The following is a 14002-nucleotide window of genomic DNA, read 5'->3' as shown; positions in this document are numbered from 1 at the left end:
TATTGAAGGTTTTAGTGTGGAATAAATTAACGTAACAGAGCCTGCGCATGCGCGAGATTGGTTCCGAACCAGAATAAATGGGTGTGAAAAATTTATGGGAATACTATTGACGTTTTGTCGTTTTGAAGGTTCAATTTTTTCTCGGTACTTTGTTCTTTTTGAAAAAATATTTAACGATAACGATGATAATGTAGACATCGATTACAAAACATAAAAAAGATAAATTTTAACATATATAAACACATGTATATATTTTATTCCTTAAATTAAATTTACGTAATATTTAAACAGATATTTTAAATGAAAACTTCCATATATTATTCACTTTTATGACATACGTTCGACTACTATTTGGGTCCACTTTCTTATATTATAAAAATGTTATATCGATGTTAGAAATTATTTCAGTGAAAATTTATAAATTCTACTTTAATTATTACAGACAAATTAAATATTTTAGAAATTTTACTACCTGGGAAAATGTTTTAATTGCATTTTAATATTAAAATTATTATCGAGGTCCGTATAAAATTTTTTAAAACTTAAAATTTTTAGTTAAATTATAAAAAAAAATCAATTAAGTAGAATGAATAAATTTTCACTGGCTATTTAAATGATTTTATTGTAAAACAATATATAAATACAAACAAATAATTAAACGAAGGTGATTGAAAAAAAAAAAAAAAAAAAAAGAAATCATAAAATTATGACCGTATTGAGCAGTGATATAAAATAAAGATTTAATTATACGTAAAATATAAATAATATATAAAAATAATAATTGCATATATTAGTTAATTCTCAGATATGAGCACCAATTAACGTTAATAATTTTGAAAAATCTCTAACGCAAGCAAACAAAAATATTATTAAAATAAAAACTGTATAAATAAAATGTGTAAATTGTTGACGCTTGCTACGCCATTTTGTGATTACGAGTTGATCTAAATAAATCACGACAACTTATGATTTTTTTACAACATTTTTAACGCTTTAAGCTCAACTGTGGATAATATTAAAATAAAAAAGACCAAGTATTATCTATTTTAAACATACGTATATTTATTTCTTTATCAAGGAATTAAGCATTAGTTGGAATTAAATATTTAAGTGTCCTGTAAACTATTTAACTTAATTATTCAAGGACATTGTTTAGTAGAATTGTGAAATTCTTCCTTCTAAATTTTTTGAATATCTTACGAGTTGTAACTAGACTAACGCAATAACTTCCATACTTCCGTCTTATTGCTTCCGTACTTTTTGTTATTTTGCTATCACATGTACTTGATAATCTTACGATCTCATATGTATACAATTGTTTACTTCTATTACAAATATCTCTGAAATATTTATATATTTTATATTTCTTTTATCAAGTGAATTGTAATCCTTTTAAAATTTATTGTGCAATTGGAGGTCATTATTATTCTAAAAATTTGAGATCTTCCACGATGGTTGGAAAACTTTGACAATTTATACGGCAGTCAAAAAGTATTTCAAAATTATTAAATTCATTTTTAAAAGAGTGATATTGCTGGAAGAAATTTTTAAAATGAAAAATAATTTATTTATTATAAAAATCGTGTGAGATCTCTTTAATTAAAAAGACTGAGCTTGAAGAAGCTGTAAATTAATAATAAAACCCAAGTTGCACAATAAATTTTTAGTTTTAATTCTTTTTAATAATATTTAAATGTAATAAAATATTATAATTATTTAATGTTAATTACTCTGGATGTACAAACTATAAACTATTTTTATATTTTGTATTTAATATCATTTATTACCAAATTATTTTTTTTTTTTGTAAGCTCTCTGACATCTATTTTGCACTTATTTATTAAATTTTATTATTGCAAATTAAATTCATTATCGAAAAAAATATTTTAATTTTTACAATTTACACTAAAGATTTTATTATCTTATTTTAATTTCAATAAAATAAAATAAAGGTAAAATAGATGTTGGATAATTGCATTTAATTAATAATTATGAAATAAAAAATGAAAGTTATTAAAAAAGTGATGAACTGAAGCCTTTCCATTAATTTATTTGAAAAATGATGAATATTCAAAAATAACTGTGTAATGAAAAAAAAGGTCTTTCTAAAATATTGTTGCGTATAAATTAAAATTTTAGCAGTAGATATTAATTGTAGAAAGGTAAATTAAATCATTTCAAAAAATAAATAAATCCGATCTTTTAACTGAAAGTATAATTTTTTTACAAGTCCAACTATTCAAAGTTCTCCGATTTTTTCTATAAAATTAACGTCGTATAATCAGCGATCGGTAAAAGTTAAACCGTTTAATTGTAAATTTATAATTTTTTACAAAAAATTAACCACGAAACAAAGAAAAATTTAGTTGTAATTTATTTACCCTAAGTTCTCAGACGTAAATAATTTTTATGCGAAAATGATTCATCGACATGCGCACAGCTATTTATTATAAATAAAATCACAATCAATTTGTCATTATCTTTAAATATAGTTATAGAGTCATAAATATTAACAATGTGATGTTTTTATCGCTAAAAATATTGTAATATAAATAAATAAATAAAATTGTAGCTCTCATATGTATAATTCTACATAAAAACATGTACTAAAATAATTTCTGCTTTTGTAATTTCTGAGGCTCAAAAAAAGATTTTTTTCAAAACTACTTTTTTATATTTTTTTTCGTATCAATTTGAAAAAAAAAAAATTCTTACATCCCAGAAATATTTTTGAACATATTACTTGAGCTCAAAAATATTTGAACTATAATTATTTCCTACCTTCCGGTCACGTAATACCTTATCCTATTAAATTTATTAATTTTACTGTAAATTCTAACAATTTGAAGGATTTCCTCAATTGTAAAGTGTAATAATCAGAAACCCGTTAGATTATTCGAGTAAAAAGGATTATTTAGGTGACTAATGACAGAGATGTTTTTCTGACTCCGGTGATTTTAATCTTTCGGTCCAATCGGAGCTGAGAATAACAAATTAAATTTTTTAATCAGTTTTTTTTCAACTGATCATTTTTCATCAATCATTAAATTAAATTTCGTAATTTCGTTGTAAAAATTAAATAAAAAATCGGAAAAAGATTCGAAGGTGAATTTTAAATTGAAAGTATTCTTCCATTATAATTAACAAAAATTAATCTTTGGATTGGAAGCATAAATCAGAGAATCAATAGGTGGTATAGACGAGCGATCGAGTGTAAAAAAATAAAAACTAAAAGGGTAAGTTCGTCATAGGACATTGAGCTATTTTTAAGAATGATGATACCGACAAGCGCGGACGTGTAGTCACCCTTGGTGGGAACAAGTGGGCGAGCGTAGGGTGGTGGTTTATCGACCAGAATACACACTAACTAAACTTAACGTGGCGAAGCTCAGTTTCCGCGGGACCAGCAACCCGTCAAACACACCAAAGGCGGGCTAACTCCTTATTTACCAACAATATATTCCTTTGATATTGGTACTCATTGTTCATTGTACTCTAATCGAATAACAAACAAGTTTAGTGAGTTTTAACTAGCTGGCTCTACTTTTAGACACAACCAACTAAAGTGAGTGCCCTTTTTCTATCTAAATTATTATTATTATTATTATTATATTAACTACATTAAAGTGTAAACAATACATAATTTTTTCATACGCCGCGCTTTGAATTATGTCTTCTGCTTTTATTTTCTAATGAATGTTGCTCCACATTTGCCAACCGGTAGTTTTCCGTTTTACTTATCTAATTATAATGATGTACTTTACTTTTTATTCATATGAAGGAGATGTGGTCTATAATCTAGAGTCTATAGACTCAGCTAATTGCTCAAGGACCTTTTTTTATTCACACGTTACTGATGCTTCACCTACACCGGCGTGATATGCTTTTCTTTAGAGGCTACTTTGAAGTAATTGTTAGTTTTTTTAGCTTTTTGACCGCGGGTTAAATAAAGAAGCTTATGAATTTATTATTAAGTTTTTTTTTTTTTGTTAATACATTTTTAAATTGTATTTTTAAAGTTAAAAGTTTTAAAAAAATTTTTTTTATCAGTCGCAAACATTTAAAAATAAAATTGGGCTAGACTAATGCATGATTTAGTCATAAACGTAGTATTCGGTAGTATAAAGTCATTGATAAGTTAACCTACGTGAGTCAAAACTGGAACAGGGCCAAAATGTCAGCGACTTTGTACATAACAAACCTTAAAATATCTTGGCCAAAACGTAACTATAATAATAATTTAATTTTATTAATAAAAATAATAATAATAATAATAATAATACCTCTTTTTTAATGAGTATCAGCAGATAATTTTTTAATTTAAAAAGAAATAAAATTTTCTATTGAAAAATAAATATAACAATACATTAACAAAAAAGTCAAAAATAACATTCGTAAAATTAAATTTGCACTCCTTTATCAAGTACACGTGCATGATACGATGATCCGGCTTGATCCGGGTCACTGTTCTACTTTACATTTGTTGTGCTTAATCCACAACCGTATTCTTAATCACCTTGTCATGATGCTTCTAAGGGAGAGATAATGACTAATGACAGTTGCATGTCCTGTTCCGTTATAAATGTATTCCATTTACACCCTATTCTATTTCTTTCTTTCTTTCTTTCTTTCTTTCTTTCTTTCTATATTTATCCCCATGCTAACCATGGCGAAATTTCCTTCATACTCACACTATAAAAGAATAACAATTCAACAATAACATCTAAAGTATATACTTGAGTTTATTCAACGTTTGCACGTGGATAAAAAACTCTGTTTGGTAGAGTCGCAATAACGTGTCCTAGATTCACCGAGGGGCCGACGGCCGTAGTGCCTCGATTATCGAATTGCCAGGTTCTGCAGCTCAGACCAGAGACCAGTCGAGAGCTTCAACCTCTCACCCCTTTCTTGATTCAATATTTATTTACATTGAAGCTTTTTAAAATTTATTTATCGGAAAATTATACTGGCAATTGATGTCCAATAAATTTAACTTAAAAATATAAAAGCTCAAAAACTTTCAGTGTATTTAATTTTTTTCCAAACTTTAATTACTCCAGTTTCGACAAAACAAAGTTATTATTTTTGGGAATCCATTTGACAATGAAATTGTTCTACTTTGTATGGATATATCAAGTGACATAGATCTAAAATCAATAAATAACAGACATCTCAGCACATCGGCACACGTCTGACTATATCTCTGTAAGATCTACTAAAATCCGGCACTCAGCTGCTCTACTTTTCATGCATTGCTGACTTACAATGTGATAAAGGATGCTTGCCAACTTTTATTTCTGATCTATGGATTTGATATTTAGCACATAATAATCCCCGACCCAAACCCAGGTGGCATTGTTTCATTTTCGACTTACTTAAACTCCCACCTGCAGCTTACCACGTTTTGTAAACGCGTAAAAGGAACGAAGCCCTATACCTTTTGATAAAGACAATCTGCCTATCGATGTTGAACAAATAAAAGTCATTTACATAAGTTTATTTATCCGTTTACCGGATTTTAAAACACGAGACCTGGGATTAGACTGAATAATTAATAAATTGAAAAATTATTTATCATATCATATGGATTATTTTGTAGATGTGTTATATATATTTTTAGTCTGTTTATTCAAACAGAATGACAACCGCAAAATAGTTGTTCACCAGCTCGCGGTCAATGCTTATAATTATTCATTCTGATGCGAAAAGTACCAACCATCTATAAAAAGCGAAGCGGCATCCACTTTAATTTTCACCGAAAGTTTAATTTTTTTCCGACCTACTCTCATATTTAAAATAAGCTGCAAAAATAACTTTTAATCTCCATCTAAAAATCTTCATTATATATGACGGACAAAGTAAAACTACTCTACATACCGGAACTATCTTCCATCATTTTTTTAATACTCCACATTCTTCCTCATTGTTTTCTCGAAATAAAAATTTATATAAAAAATTTTTAAAACTTGTATTTCTTGCTCTGTATCAGTGACTGTGGACTATAAAAAAAATTATCGCGTCCTCTGAGGATCTAGAAGACATTTTACTGCCCGTAGTGACGGTAAACTTCCGAGCATTACTTTAGAAACTTTATGTATTACGTTATAGTTACGTGATAGAAAGTAACAATAATTCTAGATTGTTCAAAGACATAAATATAAATTGCGTCGGTATTTTTCGAGTGAGTCGTAAAATTAAATTCAATTTAAACTCTAATTAATGGTTTATGATTCTTCATCCCAGAAAATAAAGCTAAAAATAAAACTTCACTTATAAAAAAATTACTGAATATACAATACAATTTATTAACACTAATTCGCTATCTCCCATGAATACCGACGTTTAGTTTCCCCAAGAGAATTTAAACTGTACTTTCAATTCACTTGAGTACGTACTAAGATATTGAGAATGTAAATATTGACAACTTAATATCTTATTGAGCACTAGAAGTTGTTATCATTTAATTAATCTTTCCAAAGAAGAAGCTTTTAAGTGACTCTATTGAATTTCTTAAGACAAAAAATTCTTCAGAGCTTTGACATGTAATTTTTAAAAAATAAAAAAAATATCGATAGCAACCTCCTGAGCTCATGTCCCAAAAAATTGACAATTACGATTTAAACCGAGTTTTAAATTCGCAGAAGTTTCGTGATGAGAAAAAGTTTTTATTGGAAGATAAATACCGAAAAAGGTCACTCCTACACACATATATATATATATATATATATATAGGATAGAATAATATTATATCAGATATCTCGATGTCTACACCTACGATCTTGAGGTTGCGTCATAATGTACACACGAGCGGAATTTATCGTAACTTTTGAGCTCTTTGACATCAACTGGTAGTAAAAGAAAATGCTGATGGTTGATATAAAAATATTATCTTTCCCGGAAGCTTTTAGCGACATAACTTCCTTATTAAGCTTTATTTCTCGGGAATTAAAATCGAAGGTCAAAAGTTTAAATTTCAATAGAAATGACTAATCATTATTGTGGTGAAATTTACTGAGAAAGAGAAAACTTTAGAATGATTACAGCGTTACCAGTGCCTTCAGTGAAGGTCTTCCACAAAACATACTACCACGAAAAAGCTCGAACCGGAGCGAGTCAACCTGGAAGCCCTCTCACAGATAGCGAAGCAGTCGTCGCCTTAACGGAAAAAGAACAACCCGAGTATTTTTTCTGTGGCAAGGTAAAGTATTATAATGTCATGTTTAAAAATGTATTTTTAAAAGACTAGAGTAAACTCAACCGTAACTCGATAATAAAGTTCTCACGCCACGTGTAAGTACAATTAATTCCATTGTAATTGTAAAAACCATTGAAACATGAGCAAGCTGACGTCATCAAAGTCTGTGGGCGTCTGGTCGTGTTTATGGTTACTCTACTCGCTGAATCTATTTACTCTTATTCCGAGTGTTTATATTATTTGTGCTTGTAAGCTAAAATACGATTCAAGTGATTTTAATTATAAAGTTTATTCTCACGTTACTATTACTATTAATAATTAGATTAATCGTTTTCTCATTAATCTATTAATGTCTACTCACGTTTCTACCCTAATAAAATTTATTTATTTAAAAACAATTTATTAATTTATTAATTTATTAAATAAAAGTAATTATTTTTTAACTTTTAATAAATGTTTTTTAAAATAAAACTACATTTATTAACTGTTAATAAAAATTTTTAAAACTGAACTGCTGTTTCATTTTAACAAATAGTAATTGCAAAATTTTTTGATAATTTTTTTCTGATCAATAAAAAATATCCCCTAATTAAAAAAAAAAAAAAAATAAATAATGTAAAGAATTTTGAACTGAAAAATAATCTCGCGATAAATAATCATAACTAAAAATAAAAAAGTAAATTCAAAGCAACTACAGGCGCTTATATATACACCGACATTGTCGCGAGGTATGTTATGCATGATAATTGACAATGCAGTGGAAATATATGTGTATGAATATGACTAAAGAGATCCATGGACCCGCGGAAACATAAGCAGATACTATATACATAATGTACAATAATAATAACAACTTGATTTCCATTTGAATTTACAGATAAACGCTCTACATGTCGTCGTAGGTTCTATTCTCTTGGGAGTTGTTGTTCTCATTGTCGGGCTGGTGCAGCTGGCACCAGGAGCTGAAGCTGCGCAATATTCAACGGCACTCATCGGAGTCGGATGCACCCTCTTGGCCCTCGGCGCCCTTCTGGCACAGTTGAGAGCTCTCTGGCTCAGAAGAAAGAGGGCTGCCCAGAAAGATTCCACTCATCAACGGAGTGTTACCAGTATAGACATGCTCTTAGCCCAACATAGGTATAATATCATCATCATATCCATACATACATACACAATAATATTTTGTCACTACCCACATTATATAAGTCTTACTTTTACACTTTATTACTCAACTTTCATAAAATGTTATTCTTATTACTTTTAAATCCCCCAGTATAATATTATGAACAAACTCTCCGTACTCCGTAAGCCGATTTTGCTTTTTTAAACTCCTTTTTTTTTTTCTCTACTCTGTCTTGTACATTGCAATTTTTTTTTTAAACTCAAACACTGTGGAGTAAAAAGTTGTGAAAAATTTATAATCATCACAGAGGGATCGTTTTAATTAAAAATCTCGTTAAATGTTTGTTGATACGATTCCAGTTGGGAATTATTTTAAATATTTTATATTGCTGTTAAACTTTGCTTTTGGCAAACATCGTTTTTATTTTTTGACCTATCGAATGTTTATTTTTAATTGACGGAAATGGATTTTTAAACTAAAAACATTCACAGGAGAATATTTATAAAAATAATTCAAACATCCACGGGTTATACACACGTAAAGGGTTGAAAAAAATATTTTTTCTAAAGAGACTTTTTTAAAAAAAAATTCCAACCCCATCAAAATCAAATTATCAATTTAAAAACAAAACTTGAATTAAAAAGAAGCTAAAAATAAATTTATCTCGATCTTGTAATCAACCCTCGCTTATATTAGCAAAACTTAAGCCTCAAGATAATCACCTGTGTAGTTACGTGCTAAATACATACAGTCTAATACAAACATTAAATCTAAAAACTAATAAAAGGTGTTGTTTATATTAAATTAATATAATTACAAATTTCAGGGACTTTACGGTTCTCACGCCAGATGAGCTTGAAGACCTTGTCGGTAAGCCAACCCCCGTTCTCGAGAACAAGGTCCGAAAACACGGGAATAATACCTAGGCTCAGCCGGCCTCGAAGAGGATGTCCTCATCATCCTGTCCTACAACATCCTCGTCGTTTTCTTCAGCGACTTCCCACGCAACAAATGCCTCCGTTCTCCACACTCATCCTGTCGACCCTCGCGAGCAAAGTTTCGTTTGATTCAATCTCATTTTTTAGTTTTTTAACAATCAATTATTTGTTCAATTAATCAATCCTAATATTATTGTTATTTGTCATCCCGATTCCTCTTTCGATAAACTTAATGTAATTTTTGGCTGTAAATTAATGATAATTAACTATAATAACAATATTAGAATTTACAAATGGTAAATGATAAATACAATACAATAAAAAAAAAATCAAGTGGCATTATTAGACTGCCATGATTTTTTAAAAGTTCGGAAGTATGGCATAATTATAATCTTTAATATTTTCAACAAAATAAAACAATAATTAAATCAAATTTTTAAATAATATTAGGATTATATAAATACATTTTTAATATATATTTAAATATTCATTATTATGATTATTATTACATACCATCTATGTAACATGGTATTTTTTTTAATTAAAATTTCTAAACGTTTTTATCCACGGACAAAATATCGATAGAATACAATTGGGTTTAATCTAAAATTATATTATTATACAAAAACTAAATCTTCTACTGTAATTGTTAAAAAATTAAACTAAATTTGGAATTGCTAAAATTTTGTCTGAGGATAAAAGCAAAATAAAAATTGTCGATCGATTGTTTCTTAAACCTTGCAATTGATAATCTTGTATCAAATAAACTACGTAATAAGGCTGCGTTAATTATTCAAATAAAATAAAATAATAGTAATTATTATTAAAGATAAAAAATATAGTGATTTGATTATCAATTTGAATCCTTGAAGGATATTACAAATATGTTCAATTTTGGCATCAATGTGTTCCACTTAATAAACATTATTTTTTTATGACTATTAAAAAGATAAAAGTCTGACCCTGAGTTAAAAATTAGTTGTATTACTTTTATTTATTAAAGGTAATTAGGTAATTGCATAACATAGCCATCCTAAGAGCAACGTTTTTAAACAAAAGAAAAGTAAATTATTATTTCTGTTATGAGAGCACAAATAAGCTAAAGGTTACTGAGAAACGAGTTAGAAGTTTCAAACTTTTATTTTTTTAGTTCAGCTTTTATTCAATTGTATTTTTGTATCTATTTTTATTTATTTGTTAATTTTTTTAAGAAAAGCCTTTGTGAATATAGTGAAATTAATCACGTAGGATTAATTTATCGATTAATTAATTAAGAAATTATTTGCAAAGCACTTACTGATGCGCTAATTTTTTTATTTTTTAAATACTCTATTAATTGGGTACTTTGAATTTGATAAAAAATTTTTAAATCTCGAAAATAATTCAATTAATGTTTCAAATAATAAAATCTTAAAAAAAAAAGTATTTTAAAGATATAAAAAATTAGCAAATCATCAGCTGCCAAATGTGAACCACTCTGACGCTGAAATTACACAATACAATAAACAAACACTGATAAAAAAATAAACTTATCAAGTTAATTTTTTTCATGAGTCGACTCAAGTAATTATTTGCAAATAAGCAACAATTTAAATGCAGCAAATTGCTTTTGAAAAGCACATTAAGCTTATTATCAAATGAAATGAAACATAATGTAGATATACTTATTAAAATTGTACCATTTACATTATGTTTGCTAGATTAAGAACTATAAATATTAATATAATGTAATGTAATTATAAAATAGTTAATATTTTATAATAATTGACACAAGTGATACTTAATAGTAAGTTATCATGAAATAAGAATAATAATACAAACAGTTTACGGTTGGTGAGGAGAGATGTGTTAAGAATAATAATATGTATAATAATATTGAGAATTGAAGTTTATACTTCAATGATGAATTGAATCGAGTGAATAGTTAAGAGTATTTTTCTATTCACGTTAACTTGACGGTGCATCGAGAGTAAGCCATTTTTTCAATAAAGATTATTATTAACGCTTCAGTAGCTTTTTTTAAATATTGTATTTAATATTTGATAGTCATTTGTATGAGTCTGTTTAAAATTTTCAATTTATATCACAGATTTTTAGTAAATTAGAGATGATTATTTAAATTTAAAAATTAAAATCAGAAAAGATAAATTAATTTTAAATAAAAATAAAATGTGATTTATTTAAATTGAAAAGTTTAAACAGCAGTGATAAATTTTGAAAAGTTTAAAATGGTGATTTTTGTATGTAAAATAATAATAATAAATAAATCGAATAGAGGGCGAGTCAAAAAAGAAACATAACTGAGGAATTAATAGATCAAAATTATAAATTTTTTAAATACAGGCTCTAATTATCTAAGAATATTATGTAAGCCATTGAACGCACACGTACAAGTTATTACTGAGATTTGGTGTACTGGTACTCTATGAAGAAATTTTTTTTTTTAAGTAAATTGAGCTTTTTTATGACTGTTTGTAATTTTTAATGATTTAAAAAAAAATATATTATAACTGTCCAAAGGTCAGTTGATGGTTGAACCCTACAATTTATTTTAAAAAATGTTGATTGAAGATACTTTTATTAAAATAATATAAATTTACATTGTTATATTTTCATAGAGTACCAAAGCAAATATACCGAGCCTTGTAAATATAATATATAGAGAAACTTGTTGGAAAAAAGAGATATTAATAAAAATTAATATTCATATGAGGAAAAAAGCGCTGTAGGTCAACGTAAATTTCAACATTGCGTTGTTGATTGGAAAAGAAATAATTTTAAGCAGATAAAAAATGATTTCTGATAAGCTGAAGATAAATTAATTACTGCAGCGTATTCAAGTTGTAATTAAAATTGATAATTACTTATTAAGTTTCTGCATTAATATAAAAGAAAGTCTAATGTTACACCTAGAATAAGCTAAGATTAAATTAAAAAAATTTTTAATCATTCTTATTATAGTACGACCCTAAAATACGCTATAGAATATTTTATCAGGTAGTGTTATTAAAATCGCTTTAAATTCTGTTTAATGAATATTTTATAAATTAATATTAATTAATTAATAATCATTGATAATAAATTATATTGTAAAAAACTAATGTCTTTAACTTGCTCATTTTTCTGAACTACTTTCCGCGGAATTTTCAGAGTTATTTTTACTTTATAGTCGTTATTTCATAATTGATATCATCATCCAGCGTTGGCAAAAATTTAAGTACAAAACACACTTACCATGCCGAGAAATGTCCAGACCATCAGCAGCGACTTCTTTCAATCTCTGTAAGAAGATGAAAAGTTATCATTATTTATTAAAAATTGTAAACTTCAAAAAAAATATGTAATAAATTATCTTGCCTGAAAACCTTGTAGGAGATACAAAAAAAAAAATTGAATTTGTAGATAATAATCTTGAGAAATAACATAATAAGAAAATAATGATACTAACTAACACTACTTATGTACCACAATTTTGAAAATAAAAATTCAAAAAACTACTTTTACACTTCACTTCACTTCACACTACATCACTAAATTACTCTTCTCGATTCAGCTACTAGTTTTCTCTTTAAAAAAAAAAAAATTAAAATATTTAAATATTTCTAAATGATTAATTAAAAGAATTTAATATTTAAATATTAAATTAAAAATAAAACAATTTAATTCCATTATTTGATTACAGTCGACGCTCTCTGTATTGGACCTCTCTGTATTTGACCGCTCTCTGTATTTGACCACATTCTTCCTCTGTATTTGACGATTTTACACAGCTCTTATGGACAAGGACGAGTCAAATACAGAGAATGGTCCTGTACGGGCGAGTCAAATACAAAGAGCGTTGACTGTACTTTGATTAGACAGTACAACAGATAATCAATAAGATGCTTAATTTACAACGAATATTTTTTTTAAAATATTTTTGATAATTTGAAGACGAAAGTTTTGTCATTATATATTATTTATATAAAACGCTTGAGAGAAAAAAAAAGCAATAAATACTCGCTTTGCGCATGCGCCGCCAATTGTAGCGAGTTACTTGTCAAATGGACCAACTTTGATTGCTCTGTTTTTGTATTATGAACAAACAACAACAGCATTTTAGATTTCGAATAGCAACTTTCGGTGATCTTCTGTACATTCATACATATTTATTTTAATATTAAATAATTTTTCCTTTTGTAATTAATCTTTAAAATTGTGAAAAAATATGTATTTCAAATTAAAAAAAATTCAAAACTCAAACATTCTTAACTATACGGAAATTTTATAAGAGCAACTTTTGCCTTAAAATTGTTCGAAATAAAAAAAACTATTTCTTTAGTAAAAATATACTTTTTTTTAACAATTGTTTAAATAAATGGCTATAAACAATTGATGGCCCATGATTTCGCAAGAATAATGACGATGTTCAGTTTCAGCTAAACAAAATATACGGGATAAGACATTATGTCCACGAAACTCAAAATTACATGAAAAGATAACGGCACGGTGTTTCAGGGAAATACCGTATTTTACCGTAAATTCACCGTAATCGTTTCATTTTACCGTGATTTGAGATTTCGAAGAATTATGGTGATATTACGGTGTTTCATAAAAATTTCACCGTAAATTTCGGTGAATTTACTGTGAATTACCGTGAAAACACGGTGACTTTACCGTTTTTTACCGAGAAGTTTGGTAAATAACCGAATTACAGGTTTTCACCGTGAATTCACCGTGAATCACTTTAATTACGGTATTTTACCG

General features: G+C 27.3%; 1 protein-coding gene across 1 annotated transcript; it reads left to right on the top strand.

The window, feature by feature from the left end:
• Positions 1–3381: 3381 nt before the first annotated feature.
• LOC123265231 lies at positions 3382–9676 on the top strand. The gene is made up of 4 exons (XM_044728886.1): positions 3382–3565; positions 7033–7198; positions 8073–8332; positions 9145–9676. The coding sequence occupies exons 2-4, from the start codon at positions 7034–7036 to the stop codon at positions 9242–9244; spliced, it is 525 nt and encodes a 174-aa protein (XP_044584821.1). The 5' UTR covers positions 3382–3565; position 7033; the 3' UTR covers positions 9245–9676.
• Positions 9677–14002: the final 4326 nt, after the last annotated feature.

The sequence above is a fragment of the Cotesia glomerata genome, linkage group LG5 (assembly GCF_020080835.1).
Source record: "Cotesia glomerata isolate CgM1 linkage group LG5, MPM_Cglom_v2.3, whole genome shotgun sequence".
Lineage (NCBI taxonomy): Eukaryota > Metazoa > Arthropoda > Insecta > Hymenoptera > Braconidae > Cotesia > Cotesia glomerata.
This window is presented reverse-complemented; position numbering and strand designations above follow the sequence as displayed.